This window comes from Pterocles gutturalis, unplaced genomic scaffold, assembly GCF_000699245.1.
Source record: "Pterocles gutturalis isolate BGI_N339 unplaced genomic scaffold, ASM69924v1 scaffold52674, whole genome shotgun sequence".
Classification (NCBI taxonomy): Eukaryota; Metazoa; Chordata; class Aves; order Pterocliformes; family Pteroclidae; genus Pterocles; species Pterocles gutturalis.
In genome coordinates this window covers 92-13,561 of record NW_010132713.1, presented here as the reverse complement: position 1 = coordinate 13,561, position 13,470 = coordinate 92, and the positions used below count along the sequence as shown (strand labels likewise).

The following is a 13,470-nucleotide window of genomic DNA, read 5'->3' as shown; positions in this document are numbered from 1 at the left end:
CAGCAGCTCCCCCCTTTAAAGGGCTCTTTGCCACAAGCCTGGATATCTTCCAAGCCTTTAAGTGGCAGCTGATTACCCCTCCCCCCCCTCCAGGAAAGGGGTGCTGTGTGGATCAGGTGCACAGAAAACACACCAGGGCACTGGGTGCTGAATGTGCTGCCTGGATGTACATGAAGTGGTTTTCTGGAGCTATTTGAGCAGAAAGCTGACTGTTGCACATCCAAGCTGCCCTTCCAGTGGTTCAGCTGGCTTATCGCATCTGTCTCCATCACTCTGTTTTGTGGTGGTGTGTTTTTTAAGCTTTGCAATTCCTCCCATCTCCTTGGGAATGCAGCTGACTGATCTTCCCCTTTCTTTTCTTCCTTCCTCTACGACAGTTTTATGACTCTCTCTTCCTGCCTTTTGCTCAGCAGGAGTCTGCATACTCCTGAGGTTGGAGCTTGGGTAACTTCATGGGTGGCCCAAACTACAGAGTCATTTGGAAACAGAGTGAGATCCAGCCTCTTTATAAAGCCAAGAGACCAAAGCAATGACACAGCAGGGCGAAGCAGCAGGCTGCCTTGCAGTGCTTCCCTCCCACCTGTGTGGGAGGAAACTTCCCCTTCCGAAGGCCAAGTGACATTGATCTGGCCATGCTGTAGGCTCTGAGGGTTGGAAGTCACTGAAGGACAAGAAAGGTAACTTGCATTACTTGTGCGTGTGTGGCTGTTGTATGCCATAAACAGTTACTACAGATTAGCCGATCTGCAGTACATTGCTGTCTTCTGGTATCCTGTCTGTGAGTCTGAGCCCTTCATGGCATTACTGCATGTGTGCACGTGTCATTCAGCAGTTGGACAAATCTGCAAATCTTAATTTTGGCAAAACTCTTGTTTATTTCGGTAGCAGTGTTGTATCAATAAAGACCTCGTGGCTAGAGAACGGCAGTTGCCTTGTTTCAGTAAATGCACATAGTAAGGTAAATAGTAAATTAGTAAATGTGTGTAATAAATACACATGTGAGACCAGATTGGGTTCCTTCTCATGTTGTACTCTAGCATGAGGGTTCAAATTCAGCTCTGTCCCTACCTGGGACAAGGATAAAACAAGGGTTAAAGAAATCTAGCAAAGTGACTGCAAAACTGAGTGAAATATTGCCCCAAGAACAGATGAACTAAGTGTTTGGACATAACCTGAAACAGTTGCAGTGTTGTTTAGTTTGAACATCAAATGAGGAAAAGCCACAATCTGTGAACAGCTCAACTTGGGGCTTAAATGTGAGATATGGCAATTTGGTCATAGCCCCCATGAGGAGGGAAGGATAATGTCAGAGTGCTGGAGGCAGCTGGGAGATGCTGGTGGGCGGAGGAGACTCACAATGAAATTACAGCAGAAACTGCCTCTTTTCATCTACAATTCAGTGTTCTGGTTTTATTAGGAGGTACTTGTGCTAGGCTCCTGGAGGTGAAAAAGCAGTGACAGGGTTGGCTTTGAGGGCTGGTGCTTGGCTAGGGGACTGCATGGGGACAGCAGGTCCAGGAGACCTCGAGGTGACAGTGGTGGCAATTACATTTGGGGCCTGTCAGGGTTTCTGAGGAGAGGGTAGAAAAGAATTGCTGCAATAATAGTGTACATTGCAAAGGCAGACTTTGAGAGAATGTGCAGTGAGATTTGGGTGAGTGTTGAGGGGAGCCCTGGACTGAGCTGCTGTCTGGAAAATCAACTGTGGAAAAGTGAGATGTTATTTAAAAACTAGTAGTACAAATGGCTGAAGTTCATTCCATTTGCATGCAATAGTCATAGTAACTGGAGAAGCCAATGTGGCTGAGAAGGGAGTGGAGCAATACCGGAGACAGGCAAGAGACAGCTCTCACAGGCAGGGTGGGGCACTCCTCTGACCTTTTGGGGGTTTTTAAGTCTTTTTTGCTTCGCTTATAGTATTTTTTTTCTCCTCCTGATTTGAAGCTTTTCCACCTTTCTGCAGGGTGGAAGGTCAGACTTCTGGCCGCTCTGTACGCAGCCTTCCCAGAAGGCATGTAGAAATACTGCCATGGGCTCCTCGGTTATGCCCTGTCCAGAGCCACTTCCCCACCAGCCATTGATCGCCGACAGGGCTGTGGTCAGGCACCAGAGGGTGCAGTTGGGCTTCCAGAGCCAGAGGACATCTTTCTGGTGAGCTAAGCCATCATTGAGGAGCCAGAACAGGCATAGGGCATTGCTAGAAACAAACCCTAGACTTATCTTCCCGAGCTTCTCATATGATAAAGACCACAAAATTTCCCTCGGGCACCTCTCCTTGGAACAACATGTCCTGTATTTGGCTAAAGCACCCTATCCAAGAGACAGATTACATGGGTTTGAAGACCCTGATGGGCAGATGTGAGCAATTGCTTCAGTAGCACATCTTTCCTTGGTGCAGGTTCAAATTGATTTTTGACAGTCTGTCTCCAGCTAACTTGGTGTTTGCTTGTCACTGCCTGCACCTAGAAAGGTAATCATCTTAAAATAGGAGAAGAGTCTGAACAGGTCGTGTATATTATACTTTTTCCAAAAATGTGCGAGGGAGGCAGAAATGTTTAGTGTGAACTTGGAGAGGAGTTTCTTGTTCATAATTGTGTATCCATCAGATCATCAGTCCTTCATCACCCCTTTCTGGTAGGCTGCAGAGTGTCATACCTGGGAATCAGCCTTGTTACGATTCACAGCTCCTGTAACTCTGCCAGCCTTTGGCTTTCCTGCGGGAAAGAGGTGCAGCATCCTAATGCCAAACAGGGATCATCTAGATAATAATTAACATACAGGCACCCTTATGGAGGCTGCGGTAAGGAAAGCTTTTTTGTGCTTGCATAGTCTGGACTGTGGGATGTAAAAGCCCCGATGGGCTTGGACTTGGGTCAGAGATGAGCCTGTGTTTCCTAAAACAAACTAGGGAAATAAAGGTAATGCAAACACAGCAGTAAAACCTGTAGGAAATTAATGAGGTGGTTTTGTGGTCTGGTTCCATCTTGGAAATTCATAGGAACTGAGGATTTAGGAACCAAGCTTATACTAGAAGTTGGTGCAGGCTTTTTGGGGTGGCTCAGGTACCGAAGACTACATGGATGCATACAAGTGACCGGGGAAGGAAAGCAGAGGCTTGGCCTGTTAAAGGTAATGGCTTGTTTCATTCAGGCTGAAGCCCCTAATGACTAAGTAGCAGCTACTCTGGGGATTTTACAGATGGGGTCAAGGTCAAATTGGGAAGCTGCAGTGCAATTAATTTAAGCTTGGAAGTGTTTTCAAGTTAATTCATTTGGTTCTGCTAGGAAGGTTGCAGCTTTGCAAAGGCTAATCAGAGAAGTGTGTTGAAAGGGCTGAGATACGGTTCACTAACGGGGGGGAATGCTTTTATAGTGGCAGGGGAGCTCAGAGAGCCTCCCTCAGCAAAACCTTACAAACATGTTAAGGCCTTTTCCCTGAGCAAGCTGCTATCGCACATGTTGAAGTTAAGCACATGCTCAAAACCACTGTCATCAGCCAAAAGGTGAGACCCTCTGGCTTCTCGGCTTTTAGGTGAGTCCGGAGAGTCTCTGCTGTCGGTGCATGTTGGGATGCTCAGCAACCCACGCTTGGGGGGAGAAGTGGGTGAAAGACAAGCAGGATTGCAAGTGGAAGCTGGGTGGAGGGGACTTGAAGTGTTCCCCTGCATTTTTGAGGGACCTGAACAGCGTTTTGCCTTATCGTTCTTGGCGCGTAGCGAACGGCTGGCGCAGGAGGGAACAGGATGTTGCAAACAACACTTGCAGGCTCGCTGTTGGCAGGAGGAGAGCTGGAGCAGACCTTCCCCAGTGGTGGTTTGTGCTCCGCTGGGCCCACACAGAGTGGGCTGGTGATGTGCTACACAGCCCATCAGTCGAATCATTTGGAAAGAAAGCTAACAAAACAAACCCTGCTATTTTATCTCTCTTCAGCCTGGCTGCACATTTTCACGAAATGGTGGAAACTTACTATTTTTGAGAATTCTGTTACTGTTTGAGATGTAGTTGGCATTTGCTGACGTGTTTGTAGATATATTGGGAGGGGGAGGAGGACTAATAGGGAGACAGGCAGTCATGCAAACACATGCACATGCAGAAACACATAGAGGCAGGCTGGGTTATTGCACAAGTCCTGTATCCTTGGGAAACTAGTCTACAAACATGATTAAAAAAAAAGACTGTTTGAAGTAGAGCCCAGGGGAAGGGACATCTTCTTCCCTCATCTGACATCAGCTCCATTTCAGTATCACTTCTGTGCTTGCTCCAGGGTACCAGAGGAGCTTGTGTGCGATGGGGCACAGGTGCGCTATAGGGTAAGAGGTTTTCATCTGGCTCTGGAACTAGGTGGATGGAGGAGAGAAAGTTGCTCTCCAGCCACCAGGAATGGGCAGAGAAAAGAGAATGAAACAGGCTGCTGAAAGCCACGCTACCCTGAGTCAATGTCCCCAGCACTTTGGAGGAGCATAAAGCATTTCCTGTGGGATGCCTGAGCCAAAGGAAGGCACTGGATGCCCCTTGGATCACCCCGCGGTGCCAGCCACTCAGGGCAGGGAGAGGAGCTTGCTAAGCAACCCCTGGCCAGAACATGCTGTTCCCTCCCCAGTCCTGCCCTCCCGGCTGGTAGAGATGGGCTGAAAAGATCTCACGGCAAAAATAAAGGGTGTTTGCAGAACCCCAGGGCTCTTGGCCCCAGGGGATCTCAGAGTGCTTTGTGGACAGCTTATCACAGAGGTAAAACAAGCTCTTGGAGAGACTGATGCAGGAATTTTCTGGTTCTGGTGTGCAATTGCCTTGCTGTTACTGAGCAAATTGCCGTGATGAAATAACCCTGGGGAGTGCAGGCAGGCAGAGGATCCTGGGGACCTGCCCTGAGGAGCTCCTTGGCAGAGGGAGAGGTGCTTCTGTGTCTCATGGGAGCCCATGGTTCTGAGAGGTTTGGGACACCAGCCTTCCTGCCAGCCCTCCCAAAAGCTGGGTGGCATGGACACCCCTGGGCTTCCTAGGAATGCTGGCTGTGTGTCCTCTGCAACCAAATAAAGTGCTTAAACATCCACATGTCACGGCTGAAGAACCTGAGCAGAACAGGTTGCTGGCTGGGGAGAGGGGGCCAGGAGGAGATATGGGGGGGTCCCTGTAGTTGAAGCCAGGAAGGGATCATGTTTAACTGGGGAGGAGTTACGGGGAGGAGTTACACCTGCAATGGCGATTAAACCTGGTCTAGATGCAACCCTTGGCTCCTGAACTGCTGACTGCCAGGAGAAGAGCTGGGGAGGGATTGCTCTGTAACTGTGTCCTTTCTTCTGCTTCTCTTCTGAGTATCCACAGTTGGCCTCTGAGAGATGTCGTGGGGCAGGGGGGCTTTTTCCCTGCTCTACATTCCTTCTGCATCTCGTCTCCTCCCCTCGCCCTCTCTTGTACACAGCCCACCCATTGCTCATGCTCCCTCTGTGGCATTTCCCAGTCTTGCCTTTTTTTTTTTTTTTTTTTGTGCAAAGTGAAGAACTGAAACTTGAGTGTCTGCTTTAGTTTTGTCTGCCTCTGGAGAGCTGCATCCAGCCTGGCTTCATTATTCCTGTGGCCAGACCACGTACTGGTGCCCCCGTGTTTCTCCTCCACCACCAGCTGATCACTGATGGATGCTGTGCCGTGGCTCAGTGCTTTGCAGTTTGGCACCAATAATCAGCAAACCCTGGGTACTTTTTGGGGTAGGATGGGCCAGAGGGCCTGGGGGCGACTTTGTTCTTGGCGGCTCCTGCTGCAAGGAAATTGCAATGCTGGTATAATCCTTGCTGGCAAATGGTTTCTGAGGTATCCACGCTCCAGGTCAACAACACCCACACCAGAGCTATTGCACAGTACCCTTTGCCCAGGGCTCTCCTAGAAATACTTTGCAGACTGAGGAGGCAGAGGTCACCAGGGCTGCAGTTGGAGTTCTGATCCTTCTTCACCTTCCTGCAAGTAATTCTCTGGCTATTGCTGTTGTGCATGTTAGCAGGCAGGGCCTTTAAACCTGACCTTTCTCAGGTTGTGAAGGACAAGTGCTGGGTTCCTGGCAGCCTGGGACAGGCAGCTCTGTTCCTTAAAGGGGGCAAGTAAAACCCAGAAAAAGCACTTAAATTATCCTGAAATGGCAGAACTTGTATCCACAAGAGGCTGAAAGTGTTGGAGGAAAAAAAAAAAAAGTGAGATGATACACTGCTCAGAGTGAAAAGTTACTCTCTGGATGCTGCATTTCTCCAGCCCAAATGCTCCTACTCCTGTGCACAGTGTGGTGCCAGGGCAGGAGTGCATCGATTCCCTGCGCGGCTCTGGGCAATGCTCTCAAATTTTTCTGGGCTTTTTGTTTTTTTTACTGTGTGCAACCCAGGATGAACACATTTCTCTCCAGGGTAATTAATGAATTACAAAGTGCTTTGATGCCTTCAGAGGGAAAGTGCTAGCCAAGGGAGACCACAGTTGCCGCAGGAGGGAGATGTAAGCCCTGTCCAGCCCAGGACGCAGCCGGGACCTGAATCTAGCAGGGATCCGGGCAGGTTGTTGAAGGCCACTTGGGTGAAACCTTCTGTGGGTCTGGGACCTTAATCAGCACTTAAACTCTATGCTAACACCCTAGGCAGATAAGGAAATGCATGTGAAACCCTGCAGGCAAGCTGTCACGAAGGAAAGCAAGTGGAGAGAGAGCAGCGCTCGGAGGGCAGCTGCGGCACTTGGCACGGTGCGTGCTCCCCGTGATACAGGCTGGCCCTCTCGTGCTAAGTGAGTGTTGCTGGCTCGATCCTGTCCTGCAGCCCAGATATGCTTCAGGGCTCTTCAAAGGGATAAAGATGTATTTTTAACTTCAGGCAGCTGCCTTTTGTGTATGATGCTTTTTTCTTCTTGTAGCTCTGGAAGTGGCAGGTTGTTTTTAAAGCCCCTCTGTTTCTTGGCAGAGATGTCTAGAGGTCTCAAATCAGATTCCCGAAAAATTTCAGCACTGGAAATTGGTAGCCGCTTTTGAAAATGTTGGCGAGACTGTGCAGTTCCCTACAGATGTTAGCTGATGGTCATTTGAAAATGATTTCACCTCAGCCAAGTCCTCGCCCCATTGAAGCCAATGGGAATTTTCCTTGAAAAAGGCCATAAAGAAATTGTGTTCTTGGCATGGAGAGAGGTGTTTCATGGTCTCCACATCAGCATTCAGGAGAACGTCAGCTATCTGCTTTGATTCCTGCCACGCTTGTCCCACCCTGCACAAAGTGCTCTACCTTTTGATCCAAAATAGAACAGGAGATGTTTTCCACATGCCACAGGAAAATGGAAGAACTATAAAACTTAGTTGTTTTGGAGCTTGGCAACTCTTCATTCACAGATATATTTAGCGTGAATTGAAATTGGTCAGCAAAAGGGCGTTTGCCAGGATGACAAACGGATTAGGGTTGTGTATCTGAGGCAATTGCATACCTGCCCATCCCATGCCGGTGGGGTTGATGGGTGGCTTAATTGGTTCATGGATAGTCATAAGCAAGCATGAACAATTTGCTTCTTTTGGGCAGTGTTAAAAAGCATTATCTGGCTATAAAAGGTATTGTTTGGCTCATGACATGCTCTGTTCTCCCAGCCTTGAGGCCTGATGTCTCCACTCTCGTCATTACTACCTGTCCTGTTTGGTCTTTGAAATGTTGGTCTGTCATGCCTGGTGCTCAGCCTCCTTCTGTGCATGCAGCTTGTCCATGAAGGAAATCCTGGTGCTTTGCACATGAGGCTAGTTTCTTCTGTCCTGACTCCATTCCCCAGTGACTGAGCCATCGCTGCAAGCCCCAGGTCAGGAGAGCTCTTCCTAAGAGCGGCACTGGGTTTGGGAGAGGGAAAACCAGGGATGGGGCTCTGGCGTCAGCCCAGCTTGGCAGCAGGGCAAGGGCATGGCTAGCTGTGGCTGGCTTGGCCTTGGAGCAGAGAGCGTGCAGTCAATAGCAGCTAGACCTTCCTGGCCTCTGCTCCAGGCTTGCTCCTGTGATGGTGCTCCTGGAGCCAAGACCAATCTCTCCTGTCCCTGGGTGTGTTCATGCACATGGGCTTGCACACTCTGCTCCCATCAGTGGTTTTCTTTGGGCTGATATTTGTTAGCATTGGAAAGTGAGAAAAATGAGCAAAAATATTATCAGAAGCAGGTTTTGTGAATGAATCAGCCGACAAGAGGCTTACCAGCTCGCCTTCATTTACTAGCTCAGTGCTTATTTGGGCAGATGTCTATATATTTTAGTTGGAGGCAGGAAGAAATGAGAACCCATGGGGGAAGGCACTGCTTTGTTTGCTGCTTCTCTGTTAGTTTGTACCATCAGTTTTTTGAATGAAGCACGGGACTGCAATGTGTCTGACACGCTGCCCTGAAGCTGCAGTTCTTCTGCTGCTCTTGGTGGCTTGGTGGGACATGAAGGAGACAAGCACAGAAGACTGTCAGAAGGCTAAAACCCTCCTAAGCAGATTGTTGAGGATCAGAGCCTAGCCAGCCTCGACCATCTCTTGCATGGTGCTTTTTTAATTTAATCCTGTCTGAAGGGCGGCTTCATGGCCTTCTCTCTTCTCACTATGTGTTTCTAATTAATGGGGAGACTGGTGTATAAACAGAAGATTCCTGCTCAAAATATTCTTTGTCCGGCTCCTAGGATGACAGCCAGATGGCAATCGCCAGGCAGCAGCCCAGACTCTGAGCTTGTCCATCTGGCTATCAGGCTTGGTCCCAGTGCTCATCTGGAACCAGTATTGGGGAAAGTCAGTCGTGGACTTTGCCAGATTGGTTTTGCCCAGTGTTTGCTTTTCGGTTGCTACCTAAGCAGCTAAAACCTGCAGACCAAATGCATTTAGTATTTCTGGGAAGTGGGACAATCCCAGTAGTGGGAGATCGGAGGCCAAAATGGTGAGGAAGTTCAAAGGGATATCAGACAAATCCACTGAGGTATGGGTGTATGGGTCTCTTGGTGGCTTTTAAATCCCGTGGGTCAGATGCAGTCTCCAGATGTGAAAGTGGTTTTACTGCTGGTCTGCCGCACCAGTTGGGAATGGTCCTCGTGACATGTGTCCCCAAGCAGCTGCTGATGGTCTCTTGTGGATGGCATGCTGGGCTGGCGTGGCTCTTTGATCCAACCTGCTTGGGCCGTTCTCTTGCCATTAGTCTACAGGCAGCCTACGCGTTTGCTGAGTAAATTCAGACAAAACTCTTCTTGCAGTTTTCCCCTGTGTGAAGCTGGGGTTCTAAGACCTGACGAGGGCTTGGAAAGCTGTGGCAGAAATAAAACACTTGCTATTATGATTTTTCACTCTCTGTCATGACAGTAGAGCTATGCCCTGACAAAACATCATGATGTAGCTTCTGAAAAAAGGAAATGTTCAAACCTGTGAATGCTCCAAGAAGCAGGAGAGATCCATAAATTAAGCATTGTTACGAGCTAAAGCATTCCTTGCACTCCATTGTGCACAGCTTAATATGGCTTTTTTACTTCTATGTAAGTGCCTGAGTTCTGGACTGCTAGAAAGCTGAAATCGGAGGTGCTGGAGAGCGTGCAGATGTTGGAAGGTTGTGTGCTGGAGTTCGTCCTTGGCATATGCTAAAAGACACTTCACGTTTGTCACCACGGTAGGATGAGAGTGGCCTGGTCTGTCGCTGGTATGGGACCTGTGGAGCTGCTGCAGGGCTTCTATATACAGAGATATACTTAGCTGGGGTTATTGTGGTGAGAGGTGATGTGCGTGCATGGACTGAATCATAATTTGGGCTGTAAAGGATCTCTGGAGGCCTTGGTCCAAGTCCCTGCTTAGAGCAGGTCCAGTTTCAATGTTAGATCCAGCTGCAGTGTTAGGCGTGCTTGCTCAGCCAGATCAGACCAGGCACCAGGGAGGGGTCAGCTGCCACCTTTTGGGCTTTTGGAGCAAGCAGGAGGAATGAAGTTATGTCTTCATTGCCACCACAGAGTCCAAAGGGACTGGCATCTGCAGCGTTGCAACCATCGTGTCCTGCTTTGGCAAGGATTGCTCTCTGACAGAGCACCCAGTGAACTGGGAAAGTCCCCAAAGGGAGTGGAGGAGGTGGGAAAAGTCCAGTGTTATCCCCAGATTTCAGCTAACTGATTTTGAAATGGCTGAATTAGCTGAGGGTCTTGTGGCTTGCAGCAGTGGCAGAGTTGAGCCCACAACACGTGGGACTGTTCCACAGTCCACAGAAGTGGCCAAATGCAGAAGTAGGCAGAAGCTAAATGAGTAGTGCACTGTAGGACAAACGATGTGAAAGACGATATGGCAAGGATGATCACTGAAATGACAGGATCTGAGGGAAATGAGGCTGGCCATAAAACAGAGGCAAGGTATTTTTGAAAGCAGGCCTGAGAATTTATTTTAGCATACTAATATTGAGTAAGTATTCCTGGAGATACTCTGGGGGATGATAGATGGACTCAAGGTATTGTTACTAATCACTGCGGTTTAAAGTTTTGGAGCCGACATTCACTTGGCATCCTTAACCCAACTGGACTTCTGATGGGAAAATTACATTCTTCGGGAAGTAATTTAGAAGGTCAAAGAAAAACCAGAAAGAACTTCTCCAGCAGCGATTTCCCCTTCTCTCTAAACTGTCTTTTAGTGTGGTAATAACTCCAGAATGAAAGGATCTATTCTCACCTTCCAGATGAAAGGGCTAATGCAATTTAAAATTTTTGCATGCAAAGATTTTTATGGGTTGGTAACTGGCCACTCTTGAAAGTGATCCAGGATGGGATGAACACGTGAGAGAGTGCCTGTCTGAGCTTGACCTTTTCCTTGTCTGCCCTGTCTCCTGCAGATAATGGCGATGACCGGTCTGACAGCATCCTTGCTGAGAACCATGTGGATGGCACTCCGGGGATTCTGAGCGGAGCTGGCGGGAGGAAGCCCATGAAGTCGGGCATGAAGGAGCTGGCAGTTATGAGGGAGAAGGTGAACGAGCAGCAGCGGCAGATGGGCAAAGTTGGGAAACCCCATCACAACCACGAGGACTCAAAGAAGTCACGGCTGTCGACCGGCAGGGTAAGAAGGCAGGGGGGTGTGGGGAGCTAAGTCAGGCAGCTGTGGGCTCGCTGGGAAATGCTGAATGCAAAAGCCTTAGTGACATCTGCAACAAACTGTCTTAAAAAATAAAAAAAAAAAAGAAAAAGTGGGGAGAGAGGAAAAAAGGAAAAGCAAACATTTGTTTTGGCCTGAAGCTGTGGCTGAACACACCATCTGATGAACTTTGATGTGCTGGCAAAGAGGCGTTATTTTCATTGCAGTTTCACCTCCTGACATCAGAGTTGGGGAAGGGGGGTCCCGCTGGCTCAATACCTACCCCCGCAGGGGTGCGAGCATGCCCTTTGCCTGCAGACCCGCTTTCTCACACCCTTTTTCCCTAAGCAAGTGCCAGGGATGGCCCAAGGGGATTTGGGAGGTGGAAGGGTGTCTGCCTGCATCAGGACAGCCTCAGTCCAGGTTGAAGGGGGGTCCCAGAGCCCCCGAGGGTGGGCTGTGGGGCTGTCACATAGCAGGGAGAGTGCTCGGAGTCCTCCTTGTCCCCTTGTTCCCTGCGTCTGTTCTCCAGTCCTTGGCCGTGGTTTCCCTCTAGCGGGCAGCTTGGTCAAGGCAACTAGAGGGGACAGGGATGGAAAGCCACCCTAAAAGGTCCATAGTACCTATCTCTATAAACCTGTAGGGTATTTTTATCTGGGGAGTGCCAGGACAGAGAGGGGCTTTAAAAGAAAGTCCTCGTCCCTTCCAAGGAACAGGCAAAGCAGAGGTTCAAAATAAGATGCAGGCACTGTCAGCTTAGAGAGCTCCCAGACCACTGCTGCTCCTTTGGGGAAAAAAAACCGGCAACTGCAAAAACAGAGAGGTGTGAATTCACTCCGGCTCACGTCAGGCATGATTCGGCCAGGCTGCCTTGGCTGGGAGCACTGGCTTTGGGCTGCTGTGGAGCAAGAGGGATGTCTGCAGAGGCTGGCTTTTCTGGGTCCCCTTATTTCTGGGGCTTTCCCTCCACTGTTGTGTGGTCTTGCGTGCTTTGAGTTGCACTTCTGAGACAAAACGGCATCACAGGTGTGGGATCTGGGCTATGCTTGTGGAAAGTCTCCTGGTCTTGTCGGGATTAGTCCAGCTTCACATCACTTGTCGGCACCACTGGGAGCCATGGGAGCATCTCTGAGGCTTCTCCTCTGTGCCTTCAGGGCCTGTGACCTTGTGTCATGTTGGCTCTTGGTCACAGGAGGCACATGGGAGAGATGTGTGTGTCTCCCTGTGGGGATCTGTGCATATCAGCCTGTGTGGACATGCAGCACTCTGATTTCGGGTGTCTACAGGTGGTCTGCAGCGGGACCAGTGTCGTGAGGAGGTGCACAGAGGTGTTCATCCCTATTGGTGTTTCTGTTCAGAGCGTTGACGCTGAATGGTCCTGTTGCCCTGATTTTTTGTTTTGTTGTGTTTTGTTTTCTGCTTCCTGGGCTCTTTTCAGACGCCTTGTCAGCAGGAGCTGGATCAGGTCCTGGAACGCATCTCTACTATGCGGCTGCCAGATGAACGAGGTCCCCTGGAGCACCTCTACTCCCTCCACATCCCCAACTGCGACAAGCACGGCTTGTACAATCTGAAACAGGTAAGTGGGGAGACCCAGAGCCCTCCCAGCAGCAGCCCTCGCTTTAACAGACATCCCCCATCTGCAGCCATGGGGCCATATGCAGCTCAGGGCTGGGCTGATGTCACATAGGTGGTGCAAAGTGTGGGGTAAATGACAAACATCACACGAGGCATGGAGAGAGGTTAGTAACATGCAGGTGCATCTGCAGCCATGGGCTAGTAATGGAGATGAGACCCACACCCATGCTTGGCTGTGGGCAGCCCAGAGATAGAGTTTAGTTCAGAGCCCTTCCTTCTTCTGAGAGCTGCTTATTTGTCCAGGTCTGCTTTTCATGTGCTCTGAGACAAGTCTTGTCCTGGCTGGGACCTGCTACAGGGAAAAGCAGAGAGGAGCTGAATGCTGGCCAGTCTTGCAGACAAAGCAGAAAGCACTTCTTCTGGGGTCAGGAAGGTTTCTAGTACACTTTACTGGTTTTCCTCCACAAATTGAGGCCAGTCCCACAGCTCCAGGAGGGATTCCTTCCAGATGAGGTGGGACTTGGGTGAAGCATCCTTCTGAAAGTATTTACAGGGCCCAAAAGGACTCAAATGTGTGTCTGAATTTTGACTTGTTGGCTTCATTTATGTAAAACCAGCAGGTGTCAGCAGCTGAGGAATGGGGAAAAAAATGCCAGTGAAACCTCTTGGTCAGCAAAACATTAGCTTGTCCAGGGTTGACTGGCAGCCACATGTGAATAGTACCTGGATATGAGCACTTCTTACAGTTATGTGTAACTGAGCCTTTGGAGGGGACCCCAGAAAAGCTCCTGTTTTCATGACTATCCCTTTTTCTCAGGGCTATTTCCACCCCTTGATCAGGAGCATTAAC

General features: G+C 49.4%; 1 protein-coding gene across 1 annotated transcript; it reads left to right on the top strand.

The window, feature by feature from the left end:
- Nucleotides 1–10,768: 10,768 nt before the first annotated feature.
- On the top strand, nt 10,769–12,621 carry IGFBP2 (insulin-like growth factor binding protein 2, 36kDa; the record flags this gene model as incomplete). The annotated part of the gene is made up of 2 exons (XM_010080954.1): nt 10,769–11,027; nt 12,481–12,621. Coding segments are annotated over 2 exons (400 nt in total), but the record flags the coding sequence as incomplete, so codon positions are not given.
- Nucleotides 12,622–13,470: the final 849 nt, after the last annotated feature.